General features: G+C 46.5%; 1 protein-coding gene across 3 annotated transcripts in view; it reads left to right on the top strand.

Moving 5' to 3' along the window:
* The window catches only part of ZZEF1 (zinc finger ZZ-type and EF-hand domain containing 1), a 404,243-nt gene that overhangs the window by 263,306 nt on the left and 118,797 nt on the right, over positions 1 to 22,140 (top strand). For all 3 annotated transcript variants that reach the window (XM_063953702.1, XM_063953701.1, XM_063953700.1), the window contains exons 32-34: positions 10,760 to 10,921; positions 20,033 to 20,162; positions 21,128 to 21,266. In XM_063953702.1, coding sequence (XP_063809772.1) covers positions 10,760 to 10,921; positions 20,033 to 20,162; positions 21,128 to 21,266 — 431 coding nt within the window. The remainder of the gene's footprint in view (positions 1 to 10,759; positions 10,922 to 20,032; positions 20,163 to 21,127; positions 21,267 to 22,140) is intronic.

Genomic DNA, 22,140 nt, shown 5'->3' with positions numbered 1-22,140 from the left:
GTACCCTAAAAAGGATACCTCCGTGACATGAAACTCACACTTCTCCAGCTTGGCATATAGATGATTTTCACGTAATTTTTGAAGAACCTGACGCACCTGGGTAACATGTTGTTCAATTGAGTCAGAATAGATCAGGATGTCGTCTAAGTAAACGACCACGAATCTTCCTAGAAAGTCACGGAGCACATCGTTAATGAGATCCTGGAAAACTGCCGGAGCGTTAGACAAGCCGAACGGCATCACCAGATACTCGTAGTGACACGACTGAGTACTGAAAGCCGTCTTCCACTCATCTCCAGACTTGATTCGGATGAGGTTATATGCTCCCCTCAGGTCAATTTTAGAAAAAATCACAGCCGAACGCAGCTGATCAAAGAGGACAGAAATCAGCGGCAGAGGATAAGTATTTTTAACTGAGATCTTATTCAGGGCTCTAAAGTCAATGCAAGGTCTGAGTGATCCATCTTTTTTCTCCACAAAGAAGAAGCCTGCACTTAATGGGGATTTAGATGGCCTGATAAATCCTTTCCCTAGACTCTCCTTAACATACTCATTCATGGCCGCAGTTTCTGGCCCGGATAAAGCATATAACCTTCCCTTTGGCAATGTGGCACCGGGAATTAGCTCAATAGCACAATCATAAGGCCGATGGGGAGGCAGAATGTCCGCATTGCCCTTGGAAAACACATCAACAAAGTCCTGGTATTCCACGGGAATGAGTTCGGGAATGGCAGCAGCTATTCTAACGGGAAACGTAATACATTCCTTATTACAGATGGTACCCCATTGTGAAATCTCCCCTGACTGCCAATCAATGGTGGGATTATGAAAGGCCAGCCAAGGGTGACCCAGAACCACTGGAACTACTGGGCAATGGGTAAGGAAGAACTCAATCTTTTCGGAATGAAGAGCTCCTACCGTAAGTAGTACAGGAGGTGTACAGAGGGAAATAACCCCATTGGACAAGGGACTCCCATCTAAACCATGCATGGTGATACACCTACCCAAGGCTAACTGAGGAATACCTAAGGCCTTGGCCCAAGTTAAGTCCATAAAGTTCCCTGCAGCTCCACTGTCGACAAAAGCCGACACCGAAGAACTGAGGCTGCCAAAGGAAACTTTAGCTGGGACTAAAAGGGAGTTATTCGAGGAGATAAGCTGCAGACCAAAGTGAACCCCCTCACAATTCACTTGGTCGAGGCGTTTCCCGACTTGTTCGGACAATTACGGGCAAAATGTCCCTTACCCCCACAGTACAAACAAAGACCAGAGTTTTGCCTTCTGGCTCTTTCTTCTGGAGACAGTCGGGAGAGACCCATCTGCATGGGCTCCTCTACGTCCTCAGGAATGGAAAATACACATGGAGTAGTCCTGACTGGTGCTCCTTTTTCAGCCCTCCGCTCTCTGAGATGTCGATCAATCTTAATAGAAAGCTCCATGAGTTTATCGAGAGTCTCAGGAGCGGGATACTGAAGGAGACTGTCTTTTATAGACTCAGATAAGCCGAGGCGAAACTGACTGCGCAGGGCTGGGTCATTCCAGCCACAGTCGTTCGACCAACGGCGAAACTCTGTACAATAAACCTCTGCAGGATTTCTACCCTGTCTGAGAGCGCGAAACTGACTCTCAGCGGATGCCTCTCTATCAGGGTCATCATACAAAAGCCCTAAAGACCCCAAAAAAGCGTCGACTGACAACAATGCCGGATCCTCTGCTTTTAAACCAAATGCCCAGGTCTGAGGATCCCCTGGAGCAAAGAAATAATGATTCCAACCCGCTGAGATTCAGTACCTGAGGAGATCGGTCTTAAACGAAAATAAAGTTTACAGGATTCTTTAAAATTAAAAAACTCCTTCCTATCACCAGAAAAACGGTCAGGCAAGTGCATTTTTGGTTCAGGGACTACCCTCGGGGAAGTTCGTAAAAGATCTTCCTGCGACTTCACCCGCAGGGAAAGATCCTGAACCATCTGAGTAAGTTCTTGAATCTGGCTGACTAGGAGCTGACCAGGATTTGGCCCTAAACCTGTGGGATTCATGAGGCCGATAACTCTTACAAAACTGAATAAGGAAAAAATCAAACCCTGTTTAATTTTAAGTTTTGGTTTGGCCGGTAATAATGTTATGATTCCAGTACTCCTGACCGGAGGAGATCTTATGACAATGGCCAGAGTACTGGAAGGGAATGCTGGTTACGGGAGCAGGAAAGACTAGTTGCCCCTGGCGCCCTAACTCTATTGTCTCACCCGTGCTATCGGAAATCCCTTGCGAGACTATGGTTTCTTGAGCCCCTGGCAGCCACGTTTGAAAGGCGGATTATGTCTGCCCAACTCCGGTGCCCCCCGGTCTTAGTGAGAGACAAAGGGAAATCCGAGGCAGGATGATGACGAGGACCTCTGACTACAACAGGCCAAGGGCAACAAGCTAACTAACCAAACTTGAAGTATGCGCGGAAAAACCGCCAGATAAAAGGACAACCAAAATCCACTAGTCCATTACTCCTACCCAGCACCGCTGGATACCAGAGTGGATCTGTGGGAGCGGAATCCTCCGCAAAAGCTCCGAAACACAAATAATAAATAATAAGTAATAAAGCGGCCAAGCCGCAACACACGGCTACGCCGCGACTCACGAACAGCACTGGATGTTTAACGGTGCTCAGTCAGGACTCTAGGAACAGATGACGACTTCCGAGTGCAGGACAACTGAGGACAGGAACGACCGGATACAGCAGGACTGGAAACACTCTCAGCAAACAGATACAGCATGCAGGAAGCTATTACCGGCGTCTGTGTGAGGCACTGCAAGAGCATATAAACCGAAGCCCTCCAATCAACTGCTGCCAGTGCTGATTGCATGAATGCCGTGCAGCTGCCTTGCTGCACGGCCAGGAAACAGGTGCCCTTACTAATTTAAATGGACCCAGCAACGGGGAACGCGGTCCGCCAGTGGCGTCCCCGTTGCTAAGGTCCGTGCGGCTCCGTGCGCCCGGCGTCTAGCGTTGCCAGGGAGCCGGCGGCTGTACGCGCACGGCGTCCCTGGTTGCTAGGCGCCGGGCCGCACCGACGAGCGGACCCCGGCGCCTAACAGTACCCCCACCTTGAGGAGGGGTCAAGGAACCCCTAAAGCCAGGTTTCCGAGGAAATTCCCGAAAAAATGCCCTCTTGAGCCTCGGGGCATGGAGATCCTTATCCAGGACCCAAGACCTTTCCTCTGGACCATAGCCTCTCCAGTGCACCAGAAAATAAAGCTGACCCCGGGACAATTTGGAATCGAGAACCTTCTCCACCAAGAACTCCTGTTGTCCCTGTACATCTACTGGTGATTTCCCCTGAGAGATCTTCCGAGGAAATCTACTGGAAGAAACATATGGTTTCAACAGGGAGCAATGGAACGTATTTCCGATCCGGAGAGCTCTTGGTAAACGTAACCGGAAAGCAACTGGGTTGATTTTTTTAATAATATGAAATGGTCCAATAAATTTGGGGCCCAATCTAGCTGAGGTTTGTCGAAGTCTAATGTTACGAGTCGACAACCATACCCTGTCTCCCACCTTAAAAGTGCAAGGACGTCGGAGCCTGTCCGAAAAAATTTTCTCTCGAAATGCCGCTTTTCTGAGGGCAAGGTGCACTTTTTTCCAAATGACTCTGAGATGAGAGGTTAAGGTTAGCGAGGAAACAGAAGAATGTTGAAAAAAAGAATTAGCTCTGGGGTGAAAACCAAAAACTGAAAAGAATGGAGACACATTAGTGGAGGAATGACAAGAATTATTGTAAGCAAACTCCGCCAAAGGAAGAAACTCGGACCAATCATTCTGGAGTTTGGCTGAGTACAAACGCAAATACTGTTTTAATGATTGATTAACTCGCTCGGTCTGCCCGTTGGATTGGGGATGGTAACCGGATGTTAAAGACAATTTCATCTTTAATGAGGCACAAAAGGACTTCCAGAATTGTGCAATGAATTGTGGACCCCGATCAGAAACAATATCAGTGGGCAACCCATGAAGTCTGAAAACATGGCGGAGAAACAAAACAACCAATCCCTGGGCAGATGGCAGTCGGGGAAGAGCAATTAAATGAGCCATCTTGCTAAAACGGTCCACTACCACCCATATGACTCGGAATCCGGCTGACAGAGGGAGGTCTACCACAAAATCCATGGAAATATGAGACCATGGCCTGAGAGGAACATTTAAGGGCATAAGTTGCCCGATAGGCAAGGAACGGGGAACCTTATGCTGTGCACAGACCTGACAAGAAAAAACAAACTCCTTAATGTCTTTAGAAAGACCAGGCCACCATACTGAGCAGGAGACTAATTCCAACGTCTTAGAGATCCCCGGATGCCCGGCAACTTTGCTATCATGAAATTCAGTCAAAACAGTAGCTCTCAAAAACTCAGGGACGTAAAGACGACCAGCAGGAGTATTTCCAGGAGCTTGATGTTGAAGCTGCTTTAACTGGGTAAATAAATCTTGTGTGAGGCCTGCCCAAATGACTGAAGACGGAAGTATGGGAGTAACAGGACTGTTATTATGAACTGGAAGAAAACTGCGTGACAGGGCATCCGCCTTGGTATTCTTGGAACCTGGCCTAAAGGTGATAATAAACTTGAAACGAGTAAAAAATAAAGCCCAACGAGCCTGCCGGGCATTCAGCCGCTTAGCTGATTCGATGTACTGAAGATTTTTGTGGTCAGTCAATACTGAAATGGTATGTGTTGCTCCCTCAAGCCAATGTCTCCACTCCTCGAAAGCCCATTTAATAGCCAGTAACTCCCGGTTACCAACATCGTAGTTGGATTCAGCGGATGAGAATTTCCTGGACATGAAGGCACAAGGATGTAGTTCCAGAGACTCCGGATCCTTTTGAGATAGGATAGCCCCCACTCCTACCTCCGAGGCATCAACCTCAACAATGAAGGGCAATTCTGGGTTGGGATGTCTGAGGACTGGAGCTGAGACAAAAGCTTGTTTCAAGGCCTGAAAGGATAACTCAGCTTCACGTGACCAGTTGGTAGGATCCGCTCCCTTCTTAGTCAGTGCCACCATGGGAGCAACCAGGTCGGAAAAAGAATGAATAAATCTTCTATAATAATTTGCAAACCCTAAAAAGCGCTGAATTGCTTTTAAGTTGATGGGTTGCGCCCAACTAAGGATGGCTTGGAGCTTCTTAGGTTCCATGCAGAATCCCCGAGGGGAAATAATGTACCCTAAAAAGGATACCTCCGTGACATGAAACTCACACTTCTCCAGCTTGGCATATAGATGATTTTCACGTAATTTTTGAAGAACCTGACGCACCTGGGTAACATGTTGTTCAATTGAGTCAGAATAGATCAGGATGTCGTCTAAGTAAACGACCACGAATCTTCCTAGAAAGTCACGGAGCACATCGTTAATGAGATCCTGGAAAACTGCCGGAGCGTTAGACAAGCCGAACGGCATCACCAGATACTCGTAGTGACACGACGGAGTACTGAAAGCCGTCTTCCACTCATCTCCAGACTTGATTCGGATGAGGTTATATGCTCCCCTCAGGTCAATTTTAGAAAAAATCACAGCCGAACGCAGCTGATCAAAGAGGACAGAAATCAGCGGCAGAGGATAAGTATTTTTAACTGAGATCTTATTCAGGGCTCTAAAGTCAATGCAAGGTCTGAGTGATCCATCTTTTTTCTCCACAAAGAAGAAGCCTGCACTTAATGGGGATTTAGATGGCCTGATAAATCCTTTCCCTAGACTCTCCTTAACATACTCATTCATGGCCGCAGTTTCTGGCCCGGATAAAGCATATAACCTTCCCTTTGGCAATGTGGCACCGGGAATTAGCTCAATAGCACAATCATAAGGCCGATGGGGAGGCAGAATGTCCGCATTGCCCTTGGAAAACACATCAACAAAGTCCTGGTATTCCACGGGAATGAGTTCGGGAATGGCAGCAGCTATTCTAACGGGAAACGTAATACATTCCTTATTACAGATGGTACCCCATTGTGAAATCTCCCCTGACTGCCAATCAATGGTGGGATTATGAAAGGCCAGCCAAGGGTGACCCAGAACCACTGGAACTACTGGGCAATGGGTAAGGAAGAACTCAATCTTTTCGGAATGAAGAGCTCCTACCGTAAGTAGTACAGGAGGTGTACAGAGGGAAATAACCCCATTGGACAAGGGACTCCCATCTAAACCATGCATGGTGATACACCTACCCAAGGCTAACTGAGGAATACCTAAGGCCTTGGCCCAAGTTAAGTCCATAAAGTTCCCTGCAGCTCCACTGTCGACAAAAGCCGACACCGAAGAACTGAGGCTGCCAAAGGAAACTTTAGCTGGGACTAAAAGGGAGTTATTCGAGGAGATAAGCTGCAGACCAAAGTGAACCCCCTCACAATTCACTTGGTCGAGGCGTTTCCCGACTTGTTCGGACAATTACGGGCAAAATGTCCCTTACCCCCACAGTACAAACAAAGACCAGAGTTTTGCCTTCTGGCTCTTTCTTCTGGAGACAGTCGGGAGAGACCCATCTGCATGGGCTCCTCTACGTCCTCAGGAATGGAAAATACACATGGAGTAGTCCTGACTGGTGCTCCTTTTTCAGCCCTCCGCTCTCTGAGATGTCGATCAATCTTAATAGAAAGCTCCATGAGTTTATCGAGAGTCTCAGGAGCGGGATACTGAAGGAGACTGTCTTTTATAGACTCAGATAAGCCGAGGCGAAACTGACTGCGCAGGGCTGGGTCATTCCAGCCACAGTCGTTCGACCAACGGCGAAACTCTGTACAATAAACCTCTGCAGGATTTCTACCCTGTCTGAGAGCGCGAAACTGACTCTCAGCGGATGCCTCTCTATCAGGGTCATCATACAAAAGCCCTAAAGACCCCAAAAAAGCGTCGACTGACAACAATGCCGGATCCTCTGCTTTTAAACCAAATGCCCAGGTCTGAGGATCCCCTGGAGCAAAGAAATAATGATTCCAACCCGCTGAGATTCAGTACCTGAGGAGATCGGTCTTAAACGAAAATAAAGTTTACAGGATTCTTTAAAATTAAAAAACTCCTTCCTATCACCAGAAAAACGGTCAGGCAAGTGCATTTTTGGTTCAGGGACTACCCTCGGGGAAGTTCGTAAAAGATCTTCCTGCGACTTCACCCGCAGGGAAAGATCCTGAACCATCTGAGTAAGTTCTTGAATCTGGCTGACTAGGAGCTGACCAGGATTTGGCCCTAAACCTGTGGGATTCATGAGGCCGATAACTCTTACAAAACTGAATAAGGAAAAAATCAAACCCTGTTTAATTTTAAGTTTTGGTTTGGCCGGTAATAATGTTATGATTCCAGTACTCCTGACCGGAGGAGATCTTATGACAATGGCCAGAGTACTGGAAGGGAATGCTGGTTACGGGAGCAGGAAAGACTAGTTGCCCCTGGCGCCCTAACTCTATTGTCTCACCCGTGCTATCGGAAATCCCTTGCGAGACTATGGTTTCTTGAGCCCCTGGCAGCCACGTTTGAAAGGCGGATTATGTCTGCCCAACTCCGGTGCCCCCCGGTCTTAGTGAGAGACAAAGGGAAATCCGAGGCAGGATGATGACGAGGACCTCTGACTACAACAGGCCAAGGGCAACAAGCTAACTAACCAAACTTGAAGTATGCGCGGAAAAACCGCCAGATAAAAGGACAACCAAAATCCACTAGTCCATTACTCCTACCCAGCACCGCTGGATACCAGAGTGGATCTGTGGGAGCGGAATCCTCCGCAAAAGCTCCGAAACACAAATAATAAATAATAAGTAATAAAGCGGCCAAGCCGCAACACACGGCTACGCCGCGACTCACGAACAGCACTGGATGTTTAACGGTGCTCAGTCAGGACTCTAGGAACAGATGACGACTTCCGAGTGCAGGACAACTGAGGACAGGAACGACCGGATACAGCAGGACTGGAAACACTCTCAGCAAACAGATACAGCATGCAGGAAGCTATTACCGGCGTCTGTGTGAGGCACTGCAAGAGCATATAAACCGAAGCCCTCCAATCAACTGCTGCCAGTGCTGATTGCATGAATGCCGTGCAGCTGCCTTGCTGCACGGCCAGGAAACAGGTGCCCTTACTAATTTAAATGGACCCAGCAACGGGGAACGCGGTCCGCCAGTGGCGTCCCCGTTGCTAGGGTCCGTGCGGCTCCGTGCGCCCGGCGTCTAGCGTTGCCAGGGAGCCGGCGGCTGTACGCGCACGGCGTCCCTGGTTGCTAGGCGCCGGGCCGCACCGACGAGCGGACCCCGGCGCCTAACACAATGTACACAAACTTTGTTTAATACACAAAGTTATTAAAAATATTGTGTTAAATGACCTTCAGGCTGTGTGTATAAGGTGTATATGAAACAAATGATTTGTGTGAATTTACACACACTTTGTTTAATGCACAAAGTTATTAAAAATATTGGCTAAAATTACCTTCAGGCTGTGTGTGTATAAGGTGTATATGTAACATAAATGTATTCTGTGCTTAGACTTAGGTCCCATCGCCATGATATCTCATTATGGTATGCAATTATTCCAAAATACGGAAAAATCCGATATCCAAAATAGTTCTGGTCCCAAGCGTTTTGGATAAGGGATACTCAACCTGTATATTCATAGTCAAGTCACATTATTATGACCACCTTCTACATTTGATATCGGCAGCGCATAGCCCAGGAAGTATGTGACATGTTGTGCGCTGGCTTGGTGGGTATATAAGGTGTGTGGTAGACTGTCTGCACACACAGCACTCGTTGCTGTCATGGGTATATGGGGTGACTTATCAGAGTTGCAAAAAGTTATGATTATCTGCTTTCTGGCCAAGGGTGGCAGTATTTCTGATGGTGTGAGCACCCGCTAGGGAAAAAATGTTTCCTTATTTAGATAATTTTTTTGAGTTTACGAACATGCCAGCAATTTTTCTTTTATGTAAAATACCAAATCTATATAAATTGCATAGCCAAAGCAGCAGCCATTGTTATTTGCGCAACATTTTCTTGATACTGATTGTGATGTTTTTAATTCTTATTTGAAAATATTCTATTTAAGTCAGACATTATCTACTTGCTACAGCTCTCACTAGATCTTAAAAAGAGGGGAGGAAGTGTTGTTACAATTATTTACTATTATTCGTACACACTCCACAGAAGTAGTGTACCGCTCCTGTATTCAGAAACATATACAACTGATAGGATAACTGCCAATTGTAGTGTGAATATTCAGTTCTGCACCAACTACTCGTATATACAAGATCATATGAATCTTAATTATAGGAAACCAATATACATACTACTATTAAACCAGTTTATAGCAGTCACTTATTGGTGGTGCTCCCAAATATTTTTTGTATGTCAAACTACAATAAAGATTAGGGAAAGAAAAGACAAAAAAAACCCTCTTTTTGGGAGCACTCTTCAAGATGAATTACAACAAATATAAATCAAAATAGAGGTGTACTGGTGAATTACCTAAAACTTAACGTTTATTTTGTTAATAAGTTAAAATAATGACAGGTAGTCCATAATTTAAAATCTTGATTCACCCAGTAATAAATAAGGGTCAAGATAATGAGTGGTGAAAATATATTTCAGGATGCTTTATCCAAATTGAGCTCTGGATTATATTGATTAGTCTGTGATATGAGATATACAGTGAATAAAGTATTCATTTAATTGTGAATAACAGCCCACAGTATCCAGTGCTCCTGGGTGGTTTCCCATCCAAGTACTGAACAGGTCTATCCTGCTTAGCTTCCGAAATTGAACAGGATCGGGCGTATTTAAGCTAGTATGGTTGTGGGCAGTTACACCAGGATGATAGAAAAGAACCCACTTCTGCTGTCTGTACTATGACTGGATCCAAAGCATAACTATGCTGGTCCCAGGACTCTTCCAGATGAGAGTGTGTTGTGACCCAGTGGGGTGGATGGAGCTACATCTCCAGACCTCCACTTAAAAATAGGCCCATCCCTATAACAGCATGATGATTACCAGCCAGAAGCTAACCACATGGTCTGTCATAAATCATAAATATTCAAATTATATTTACCGCACTCAATCATGCAATTTTTAGGCTGATAAGTGTAGGTATGTACATGCCCACATAGAGCTAGCCACATCCACACAGCATTAGCCACACCTTCTCTGCTTCACAAAATAGGTCTGTGAACATTTGCAGACCCAGGCCTATTTGGCTCTTAATCCAGCCCTGGGTAGAGCAAGCAATAGCAGAGTGAGCAGATACAGTAGAAGCTAGATAGGTATTGTGTAGATGTGCTTGTATAGTGTGTGGGGAATATAGTGTGTGCCATATTTATGTGCAGGAGGTAATCATCTTGCTTTAGATTGGATTACCAGATTTAATAATATAACCCGAGTTCCATATGGATAGTCTTTTCCCACCTGCATCTGTAAATATATTAAGCATTTTTCTTTCTTCTCAGTCTTGTTAGATGTTATTTCAGAATGTTATGGCTTTGAGTGATCTTAGTATTTCTGCAGTCTTCACTTTAGCCTCTGTTAAATCACAATAAATGAAATATACTGTATGTGGCCACGATATGTGTGTAACGGACTTTCAAGGAATACATTGTTCATTTGTTCTTCCCGATATCTCATTATCTGATTAGTATTTGGCACGCCATCATGGTTGTCTGAGATGAGGCACACTTTTTTTTTATAATCTGCTATGATTTTACATCTGTGTTTTTTCTTACATTGGTGTATATGTGTACAGGACACTGCTTCCGGCCTTATCATGTGTGCAGACTACACTCCTCCACATGTTGGACATGAGCTGGGAACCACAGGATCTCCCATTCTTTCATCGTATAGCTCTCCCAGAGCTTCTCCTAACAGTGTCCCAGGAGAATATTAGTACCCATGACAGTGTTGTCAGGTGAGTGATGGACTGTGTGACCCAAAACCGTACTGTGGTTGTATTATTCATGTGATATCATATTGGCATCACAAGTGTAAAGGAAGGTTTGACAAAGCTGGAGGATAAGATATATGATTGAAAAAAGCTATGTTTAAGAGAGATTTAAGCATGTTAGTATTACACAATAATACATTTTCAGACAGGTTTCATTTTATCATGACAAATTATAAATTGCTAAATGATTTTTAGGAGTTTTGCCAAAGTAAAGCTATTGTACCTTCTGCTTTTCAAGTCCTCTAACCCTGGTGTGTCCGACCACAACCAAAGGTCCCAAATGGAATGTAAAAGGTACATCGTCTCAGCAAGTTGTCATGCTCCATAATGCCTGCAATCTTTGAAGTAGTGAGTTAAATGTAGTTTATTATCTATAACCTGTGCTAGGGTCAGTTTAGTTGCTGAGAACAAGTTAGCAAAGTACTGTACTGGTCTATATAAGACCATAAATAGTACATTTGTTTTAAGCGCAGTACAGTGGTGTAACAAAACATGGTACGTGTTCTATTTTAGCAGCGCTTTAGTACTATTCCAGCAGTCAGCTGCTCGACATTGACAGAAAATTTATCAAAGCTCAGAGAGACATAAAGGGGGATATTTATCAAAGCATGGAGAGAGATTTAGGGGTCTATTCATGAAGCAGTGAAAAGAGTGGAGAAGTGAGCCTGTGGAGAAATTGCCCATGGCAACCAATCAGCTGCTTTGTACAGTTGTATAGTATGCAAATTAATGCTGATTGGTTGCCATGGACAACTTCTCCACTGGCTCACTTCTCCACACTTTTCACTGCTTCATGAATAGACCCCAAAGTCACAACCAGTCAGCTCCTAGCTCATTTTCCAGGCTTTGAAAAGGACCTGATTGGTATTTCTGCTGCGGGGTACACTGGGCTCCACAAGGAAAGACATAGGGGTGTAGAGTAGGATCTTCATCCAAGGCACCAACAGGCTCAAAAGCTTTGACTGTTCCCAGAATGCATAGCGCCGTCTCCTCTATGACCCCTGACAAGGAGCTCAGTTTTGTAGTTGTTGCCGCAGATAGCAGGCACATAACAGAGGGGCTGCTCTGGGCAGCCCTAAGAAGAGCTTTTTTTGAGAAGAAAAGTGAAGACTTCAAGGGCTGTAGCAGTGTGTACATGTCTAGTGACATTCACTGCTGCAGCTCCATCTCTCCCCAGTGGCGCTGTACACTCCCGAGCCCTGGTTGCCGGGTAACTACAGCAGGAGGCTCCGGTTTTCTTCTGGTCAGTCACACATGACGGAGGCTCTCCGGGATCGGGTGGCCGCGCTTCGGGAGGTGGTGAGTGGGTCCCGCTCGCGGGACCTGTACTTTATCGCGATCCGGCGCGGTCAGTGGGAGGCGGGCCACGCGCGCTGGCGGTGGACACTGTGGCAGTACAGGCGATCCCACTAGATCACCAGGGCATGGGTGCAGGTCAGGTTTTCCCTTAAAACCTTTTTATGTGTAGCCCGCAGTACCTGGTGGTTTTGCCAGCAGAGGGGATAAGGCTTAGAACTGGAGCCCCTCCCCCAGCCCCGGGGCGCCATTTCCAACAAATGTTCCCGCCCTGGAGCTGCATATCTGTCTCTCCCTCACTCCCTGACAGTTTCTGGGCGCCATTTCTCTCAGCTACACTGTTCCTGGGACTGCTTGGGCAAATCCTCCTGTGTAAAGCCGCCTGGTTGTCAGCGCTGTTCCTTTGCATAACACTTAAGTATTCTACATGTCAATTAGACAGTGTTAGTTAAGAAAGAGTGCATTTAGTCAGGGTTCTCTGGTATAAGTACCCTGTGATATACATCCAGTTTTTACTGTGCAGTGTTATATCTATTGACTACATAGCTATATAAGCTGGTCCAGTGCAGTATTATTGTTAGTAATAACCTCTGCATTGTTTAACTGTGACTATATGTGTGTGCATTAGCTTGCTGAGTGGTTTCCATTTCGTGTATCTCACTCAACTTGCTAACCCTATATTCTATAACCTGAGGGGGCTTGGTGCTTCAGGTTTTATAATTATATAGGATTTTCACAAGATATACTCTAATACGTATTTTTATCTGTGATTTTAGTCACCATATCTCTCCTGTATCTCTGCTTGTACTGACTACACTGCGCAGGGGTTTGGGTAAGAGGTATTGTGCTGCTGCCAATTGTACTGTGTTACCTGATACTGCAAGTTATATCATGTCTGCTTCTGAAGGTAACTGTTCTGGGGCTGAACACACTGCCGGTGTTGCTGAAGCCACAGATCCCTATGAGGAGACTATAGCAGCAGTGGGCTCTGGTTCTGGGGGCTCCTTGCCCCCCAGTGGGACTGTGGCAACGGGGGTACATAATGACCCACCGTGGGCTACTTTCTCCACGCTTCTACATACGCTAGTTAATAAACTTACACCCCCTATGGGACCTCCTATGCTGGTGCAACCGTATGTGGTCCCCGCAGCTAACCCGCCATGGGGGGATAACTTGTCTGCTCAATTGAAGAAGTTACACCAGTCCTTGACTACTAAAAAGTCTGACCCTCGCTCGCCTAAGACCAAGGGGTCCTCTAAGCGAGCTCTTATCTCCTCACAATCCACTGCTGTCACTGACACCTCGTCTGATGAAGATGGCGCTTACACTGACCCCACAGATTCTGACACAGATACTGCTGATGGGGAGGGTAGTTCACATGTGGATGTTCCTGATCTTTTGGAGGCTATTAAAATAATTTTACAGATTACGGATGATCCCGAGCCATCCGCCCCTCTTAAGAAACCAGATAGGTTCAGGCGTCAGAAGGTGGTTAAACAAGTTTTACCTCACTCTGATCACCTAGTGGATATACGTCAGGAACCCTGGGGAAACCCAGGAAAGAAGTTTGTGCCTCAAAAGAAGATGCTGGCTCACTATCCTCTCGCGCCAGAGCTGTCTAAAAATTGGGAAACGCCTCCTCCAGTAGACTCGCATGTATCTAGGATGGTGGTTTCCTCAGCTCTACTTGTCACTACCGTCACGTCTCTAAAAGAGCCTACGGATAAATGTGTGGAGGGTTGTCTGAAAGCAATTTACACCCTCACGGGTGCTGCACAAATGCCCACTATTGCAACAACATGGGCTGCAGAGGCTGTTGAAGCATGGGCCCTGGAGTTAGAAGCTGAAATCTCTTCTGACCATGCTAGACAATGCTTGTCATATATTGTCACAGCTTCTCACTATATTAAAGAGGTGGCTTCTGATGCCGGTATCCTAGCAGCCAAGGCCTCTACTACATCAGTCCTGGCTCGCTGAATATTGTGGCTGAGATCCTGGTCTGTGGATCTGGACTCTAGAAAAACCCTGGAGGTACTCCCTTTCAAGGGAGATATTCTGTTCGGGGAGGACTTAAATAAGATAGTGGCTGACTTGGCTAATGCCAAAACTGCCTGTCTGCCAAGTACCGCTCCTTCTGTGTCGAAGGCTAAATGTACTTCCTTTCGCCTCTTTCATCCTTCAGGTAAAGCAAAAGGTCAGGCGTACAACAAGCAGGCCCGCACTTCCAAACCTAGACCGATAAGCCTGCCGCATGACGGAGCGGGCCTCCCCCTGGGGGATCCCAGGGTGGGGGGCCGGCTTCTAGGGTATACCCAGGAATGGTTGAAGACCACTTCAGATGCCTGGGTACGGGAAGTTGTCACTCGAGGTTACGCCATAGTCTTCAAAAACCGACCCCCTCATCGATTTTGCCGGACAGACGTCCCATTGGACCAGACAAAGGCAAACACTCTACATTCGGTGGTACTGACCCTCCTGGATACAGGAGTCGTAGTACAGGTGCCTCTTGCTCAGAGGGGCCGGGGGTACTATTCTCCGCTGTTTCTGGTCCCGAAACCGAATGGGTCCTCCCGGCCCATTCTCAACCTCAAGGCATTGAATAGGTTTGTGAAAGTTTCCAAATTCCGTATGGAAACCCTTCGCTCTATAGTTCTCGCCTTGGAATCTGGGGACTACATGGTCTCCCTGGACATACAGGATGCTTACCTGCATATACCTATAGCAGTGTCACATCAGCAATACCTGAGGTTTGCGATTGGCAACCTCCATTACCAGTTTCGGGCGTTACCTTTTGGTTTAACTACGGCTCCGCGAGTCTTCACCAAAGTCATGGCGGTGATGACGGTGGTACTCTGCCGTGAAAGGGTCAGGATACTGCCGTATCTGGACGACTTGTTAATCCTGGCAAATTCTTCAGAAATTCTCCTACGTCATCTGGATATGACTGTCCAGTTTCTACAAGCCCACGAGTGGCTCATCAACTGGAAGAAATCCTCCCTGGTCCCTGCTCAGAGCATGGTGCATCTGGGAGCGCTATTGGACACAACCAGCGGTTGTTCTCGTCTCAGGAGAAAGTCCTGAAGCTTCAGGACAGGATTCGTTGCTTCCTTTCTCGTCCGCAAGTGTCGATACATTTGGCAATGCAGGTGCTGGGCCTCATGGTATCAGCATTCGACATGGTGGAGTATGCTCAATTTCATTCTCGCCCCCTCCAGAAGCTGATTCTAGCCAAGTGGGACGGCCTGCCTCATCGGATCAGGTCTCACATGATCTCATTGACTCCGGAGGTCCATCTGTCGCTGCACTGGTGGCTCCAGGACCAACGATTGTGCAGGGGCCGTCCCTTTTGGATATACGACTGGGTCCTGTTGACGACAGATGCCAGTCTAAGAGGTTGGGGAGCGGTGCTGGAGCAACACTCCCTTCAGGGTCGATGGACCAAGGAGGAATCTCTCCTCTCGATCAGGAATTGCTGCGGGCTTCAATGCATTGAACCTGGCCCAGCATTTAATTCAGAACCGTCCTGTTCAAGTACAGTCAGACAACGCCACCACAGTGGCTTACATAAATCATCAAGGCGGCACTCGAAGCCGTTTGGCAATGAAGGAAGTCTCACAGATTCTACATTGGGCGGAACGCCATCTACCGGCCATATCGGCAATATTCATTCCGGGAGTCCTGAATTGGGAAGCGGACTTTCTCAGTCGTCAGGACGTACATGCCGGCGAGTGGGGCCTCCATCTAGAAGTGTTTCAACTCCTAGTGGAAAAGTGGGGCCTTCCAGACGTAGATCTGCTGGCGTCTCGACACAATCACAAGGTTCCGGTCTTCGGAGCAAGGACAAGGGATCCTCAAGCAGCATTCGTGGATGCGCTGGCGGTGCCGTGGAGGTTTCGGCTGCCGTACGTGTTCCCTCCGGTGTCACTCCTGCCCAGGGTAATTCGGAAGTTCAAGCAAGAAAGAGGAATTCTGCTTCTCATAGCTCCAGCGTGGCCCAGACGGCACTGGTTCTCAGACCTGCAGGGCCTATCGTCAGAGCGTCCAATTCTACTTCCACAACGCCCAGACCTCCTCGTTCAGGGCCCCTGTGTCTACCAGGACCTAGCCCGGCTGTATTTGACTGCGTGGCTCTTGAAGCTTCCGTCTTGAGGGCTAAAGGGTTTTCTGAGGCGGTCATTCAAGCTATGTTGCGGGCCTGGAAACCGGCTTCTGCTCGGATTTACTATAGGGTCTGGCATTCTTACTTTGGTGCGCATCTAACGATTATGACGCTTCCAAGTTTAGTATAGCCAAGTTGTTGGCCTTTCTTCAGCAGGGCCTGGATTTAGGCCTGCGTCTGGCCTCCCTCAAGGTTCAAATATCTGCCTTGTCGGTGTGGTTTCAGAGAAAGATTGCGACCTTACCTGATGTGCATACCTTCACTCAGGGTGTGTTGCGTATCCAACCTCCCTATGTCCCGCCTGTGGCTCCTTGGGACTTGTCGGTGGTTTTGGAGGTGTTACAAGAATCTCCGTTTGAACCTCTTGGTTCAGTTGATCTTCAGTGGCTTTCCCTTATGGTGGTGTTTCTGCTGGCTATTGCTTCAGCTAGAAGAGTGTCGGATTTGGGTGCCTTGTCTTGTAGTTCCCCATATCTGATATTTCACCGTGACCGGGCGGTTCTTAGGACTCGTCCCGGTTAATTGCCTAAGGTGGTTTCTTTGTTCCACCTTAACCAGGAGATTGTGTTTCCGGCACTTGTTTCTCCTGATCTGTCTCCCAAAGAGCGGTCTTTGGATGTGGTATGGGCTCTCCGTATCTATGTGAAGAGAACTGCTTCCATTAGGAAATCTGATTCTCTCTTTGTGCTGTTTGGATTTCACAAACGGGGCTGGCCTGCTCACAAGCAAACTTTGGCCAGATGGATTAGAATGGTGATTGCACATGCTTATGTGAGGGCTGGTCTATCAGCTCCTGCTCACATTACGGCCCATTCTACTCGGTCTGTTGGACCTTCTTGGGCGGCCCGCCGTGGTGCGACCCTTGAACAATTGTGCAAGGCGGCTACGTGGTCCTCAGTGAACACGTTCATAAGGTTCTATGCCTTCGATACTTCCGCTTCCCAGGATGCTTCCTTTGGACGCAGGGTTCTTATGCCCGCTACAGTGCGTCCCCTCCCATAAGGAACTGCTTTAGGACATTCCCTATGTCTTTCCTTGTGGAGCCCAGTGTACCCCGCAGCAGAAAACGAGTTTTATGGTAAGAACTTACCTTTGTTAAATCTCTTTCTGCGAAATACACTGGGCTCCACAAGGCGCCCACCCTGACGCACTTAGCTTCTTTGGGTTGGTATGGCATTAGCCGCTGACACTTCTCCTGTCGTGAGATTGTGGTGTATGTGGCTACTAACCGTTGTCGTCTCTTTTCCTGCTACTGCATTGGGCAGGTTAACTAAAAACTGAGCTCCTGTGCAGAGAGGCGGGGTTATAGAAGAGGCGGCGCTATGCATTCTGGGAACAGTCAAAGCTTTTGAGCCTGTTGGTGCCTCGGATCAAGATCCTACTCTACACCCCTATGTCTTTCCTTGTGGAGCCCAGTGTACCTCGCAGAAAGCGTTTTAACAAAGGTAAGTTCTTACCATAAAACTCGTTTTTATCTGTCACCAAGCTTTGATAACTCTCCCTCATTGTCACTAGCCATGCTCAACTCCCACCTATCCTCATCCCTGCAATCCCTGATAACATGAGATTAAACGCCAGTGTGTTAAAGCCCATCTAGGAAGTGCTTTGTAGGATGAGGTTAATTGATACAAATCCACTATTATTTCTCTTGATCCCAGGAAGTAGATCACTACAGTTGAGTTTGAAAAAGTCTGTAACTGTTGCCCCTTACCACAGCCTGGATGTGCTGCAGGAAATGTTTTATTTAATTTTGCTCATTGGCATAACATAAGTACCAATGCTACGGTATCTTGTGCATGTAGTTATCAAAATGCAAAGATATATTGAAATGTTTACATTAATGTTAAGTTTAATTACAAAACAAACTTAAACTTCAACCTGTTGCCTAGTGAGATTGCACTCATTCATGGGAATGTGGGAGCAGTGGCGTGAGAGGTTTTCCCTGACACTTATGGTCCAAGGGAGCTGACAGGGTTACACTGACACTTCTGTTTGCAGGACCTGGAAGGCAGTGGTGCTAGCTTCTTATTCCTGGTGGTCTATATGTGGTATTGGGGCCCTATGGTCTCAGATGTTGGCTGCAGAGTACTAGAATTCATTCTAGTGGCACCTGTTAGAGTCAAATGGAAACACATTTCCTCCTGGGATTCCCAAGGAGTAAGCATCATAATGGAGCCCTAAGGAATACAGCAGTGGGTAGACTACCACCTAGGATTCTGACTCTCTGTAGCTTATTTTGGCTTCACAATGGTGTCACATGCCGGTATAAGGATCCTGGAAGTTAGTATAGGCAATATATTTAAGGATCAAGGGGGCTGATGCATAGTTGGTTGCAAGTGGAGTATTTTGCCCACGTACATCATAAAATGTACCTGACTCATTCATTCACTGCACATGAGCCCTGTGTTCTTAAAGTGCAGATAAAGAGTATACATTACAATTTCAAGCCTCCTCTGAACTGCAGTCTGACCGCAAACACTCCCACAAATAAGTGTCTGCTCAATCCTGTAATTTATCTGCAGGCAGTGAAGGAAGTGGTCTCACCTGGAGAGGTGATTCTGCAATCACCTAATGGGAAGAGACTATTTTTCTATCAGCATGTATTTGCACATGCCCAGTAAGATGAGGCTCTTCATGGGTATGTACGCGACCATGCTGGTCTAACCTCAACCAGATTTGCGTGAACATACCCTTACTGTACTCTGCCTACGTTATTCTCTGCCACCTCATTTCCTTACTCCACCTCTCATAAGGATGCACAAGTGTCAGATACTGCTTTCTCTTTGTGGAAATGCGCAGTGTAAATAGAGTATTTTGCACTACACAAATTGTGGTACATTCAGCTCTGTATCATGTCCAGATTAGCAAACCCAGACATAACACCATCTTTCTTGATCCAAAGTAAACAATCTGACAAATTAAATCCGAGTATCCACAAAGAGGTGCTGCAGCAGCTACATACAGCACCCAGGAGCAAGTGGTTCCTTGTGCCAGGGAATGATCCTGGTAGAGACAGCAACTTTTACAGTTGAGGGGTGGTGTGCAATTAACACTGTTGTTGAGTGACTGCTCTCCGGACGTGGCTACCAGCTCCTTACAGAAACTGGTGGTGCTACACCAACCTACAATGTCACAATCCAAACAGAGAAAAGGTAGGTATAACAGGTGCACTCTGACTCTTCAAAGTGTTCCATATCAAATTAATCAGCACAGTCACATTGCGACTAAGGGCAGTATCCTATTAGCCGCGGTGAGTTACCGCAGTTTAAGGATCCCCCCGGGACTAACATATTAGCCCCGTGAACCGGCACTTATAGGGGATTATGCTCTGCGAACCTAATAGGATACCGACCTGACTCATTTTCGTCAAAAAAAGAAGCCTGATGCTAGCAGAATTGTTCAGGAACTGGCGGTTCACTTGTTTCAGGCATCTTGCACTGTGTGGCATATTGAGGCTAGATGTATGAGGACACACTTGTAGTTTGGTAAAACCAGTGCAGTTATCAGTGGTTTTGGTGCATATGTACAGCAGCCATGTTTTTTCATCCTACTTGTAGTTTCTGTGGTTGAAAACTACACTTTCACGCTAGCTTGCTATTAATGTCCGTTTTGCATTGCAGTCAGTGGGAGGAAGACGATGAGAGAGAAGACTATAGACAGAACCTTCTGTGGTTGGAAGAATGCAAGGATGGAATGTTTGAAGCCTGGTATGAAACAATAAGTCAAGCTGATCCAGATGTAAGGAGAAAGGTGAGAGTTTTGAGGTTTTGCTTCTCGTTTTCCTTAGAATTAATTTTTTTCCCGCCTTTGGAGTGTATTCAGTGCTTGTCGGATCGTTTCAGGCGGAAAGGATCTAATAATGCAGTATTCAGTTCGTGGCCAAATCCTATCGGATTTGTCCGTTCCCGACCATGTCAATCCGACTTAAGTCGGATTGACATTGTCGGAAGTGGGGCTAAAACCTGTCGGATTTGGCCGCAAATCTGACAAAACACGTGGATCGGTGGCTTAAGCTGCCGGTCCACGTGCTTTCCGACACGTCAGATTTTCTGACTTGTCAGATAAACGGGTGTATGATTGAATGGGTCGACCTTAAACTCCTGTTATTCTGACAAGTCGGGAAATCGAACTTGAATTGAATACACCCCTTTGTGTTTATTTTATTTACATGCGGGTTTGTATTTACTCTGTTTTACTCGGATCTCAAAAATGGCATTGGCTATCTGCGCTTACGCGTTTTGGATAGCCAGTAAGATATAGCTGAACTTGTGCTAGTTTGGTGAAAAGAACAGAGTAAATCCAAAACCCGCCCATATGTAGTTTATTACCATATTCAAAAGCTTTAGGCATTGTATACAATATATGTTGGGTTGGACCTGATAGCTATGTATTTCGATAGGTCACCCTATGTGTATTTTTATATGCATAACTATTGGTTCTCCAGGTTTTGGTTTTCCCCAGTTATATCCCTTTACATAAAAGATGTATTTATGTAATAAATTAATAGATCGAGCACTACAAAAAATGGCCTGCACTCTTATATATGCAAAAGATCACATGCATGAAATCATTTTTACGTCCCTCATTGTTTTCTGACCATCTACAAATCGTTCCCATTAGTACTTTGAACCTGTGCAACCCCGTTCTGTGGCTCACTATACAGAGCAAGTCTCATTTGGAATATTTTTAGCTTGTTTTTGCTTTCATCATTACAGATGCATTTGTTTATCGCACGATACTGCGACCTGCTGAATGTCGAAATCTCCTGTGATGGGTGTGATAAAATTGCACCATGGCACCGATACCGATGTTTACAGTGTAATGACATGGATTTGTGTAAAACATGTTTCTTGGGTAAGCTAACACATTACGGTGGAATGATACACCCTTTGTCAACATAGAAAAATGCTTTTAGGGCACATTGAATGCTAGGCTTTCTTTAGCTAGGCAGCCTGTCTCAGATAGCCATTTTTGTAAGTTACAGTTCCTGACCACTTTACTGGAACCTAAAGCGATCATTGACCTCGTCCATATACAGCTATTGTTCATTTAGCATCAGCAGTTTCTGAAGTCATTGTAGACCTAAATCAGATGATACTTCTTGAGAGAGCCAATACAAATGGTACTCTAATACCCCTTTTGCACTGACTTGAAAATCCCAAGTTATTGCACATGAACGTGCAACTAACCGGTATTTTTGTCAATGGAAACTGCTCCACCCGAGTACCTAGCATGGTTTTATATGGAAAGGACCCGAGTGAGCTGCAGTGTAAACTGGTATCCTGGGTTGTCCAGCCCGGGTCCCGTTTACAGCATACGAAGAGCCACATTCCGGTACAAGCAGATGTCAACTCCAAGTGCTGGCACCACGATGGAAAGGGGTGTGTCCTAGGTCTCAACCGGTTTGGAACTGTGCTCCACATGTCGGGTCGGACCCTGGACTTGGTTGGAACGGAGGTATCAGATGAGACTGAGGGGGTGATTCAGAGCTGATCGTAGATGTGCTAAAATTTGCACATCTACGATCAGATTCTCTGACATGTGGAGGGACTAGCACAAGGCTAGTCCACCCCACATGTCAGGCCCTACCCCCTTCTCCCTCCTTTCGCACCCGCCAAGTAGCTCCCTGCCTGTGCAGCTAGCAGGCGGCTACCCGCCATGTTCTGGGTTGCAGCGGCTGCGTGTGACGTCATGCAGCCGCCGCAGCCTGCTTCTGCAATGGTCCAGA

This window comes from Pseudophryne corroboree, chromosome 2, assembly GCF_028390025.1.
Source record: "Pseudophryne corroboree isolate aPseCor3 chromosome 2, aPseCor3.hap2, whole genome shotgun sequence".
Lineage (NCBI taxonomy): Eukaryota > Metazoa > Chordata > Amphibia > Anura > Myobatrachidae > Pseudophryne > Pseudophryne corroboree.
This window is presented reverse-complemented; position numbering and strand designations above follow the sequence as displayed.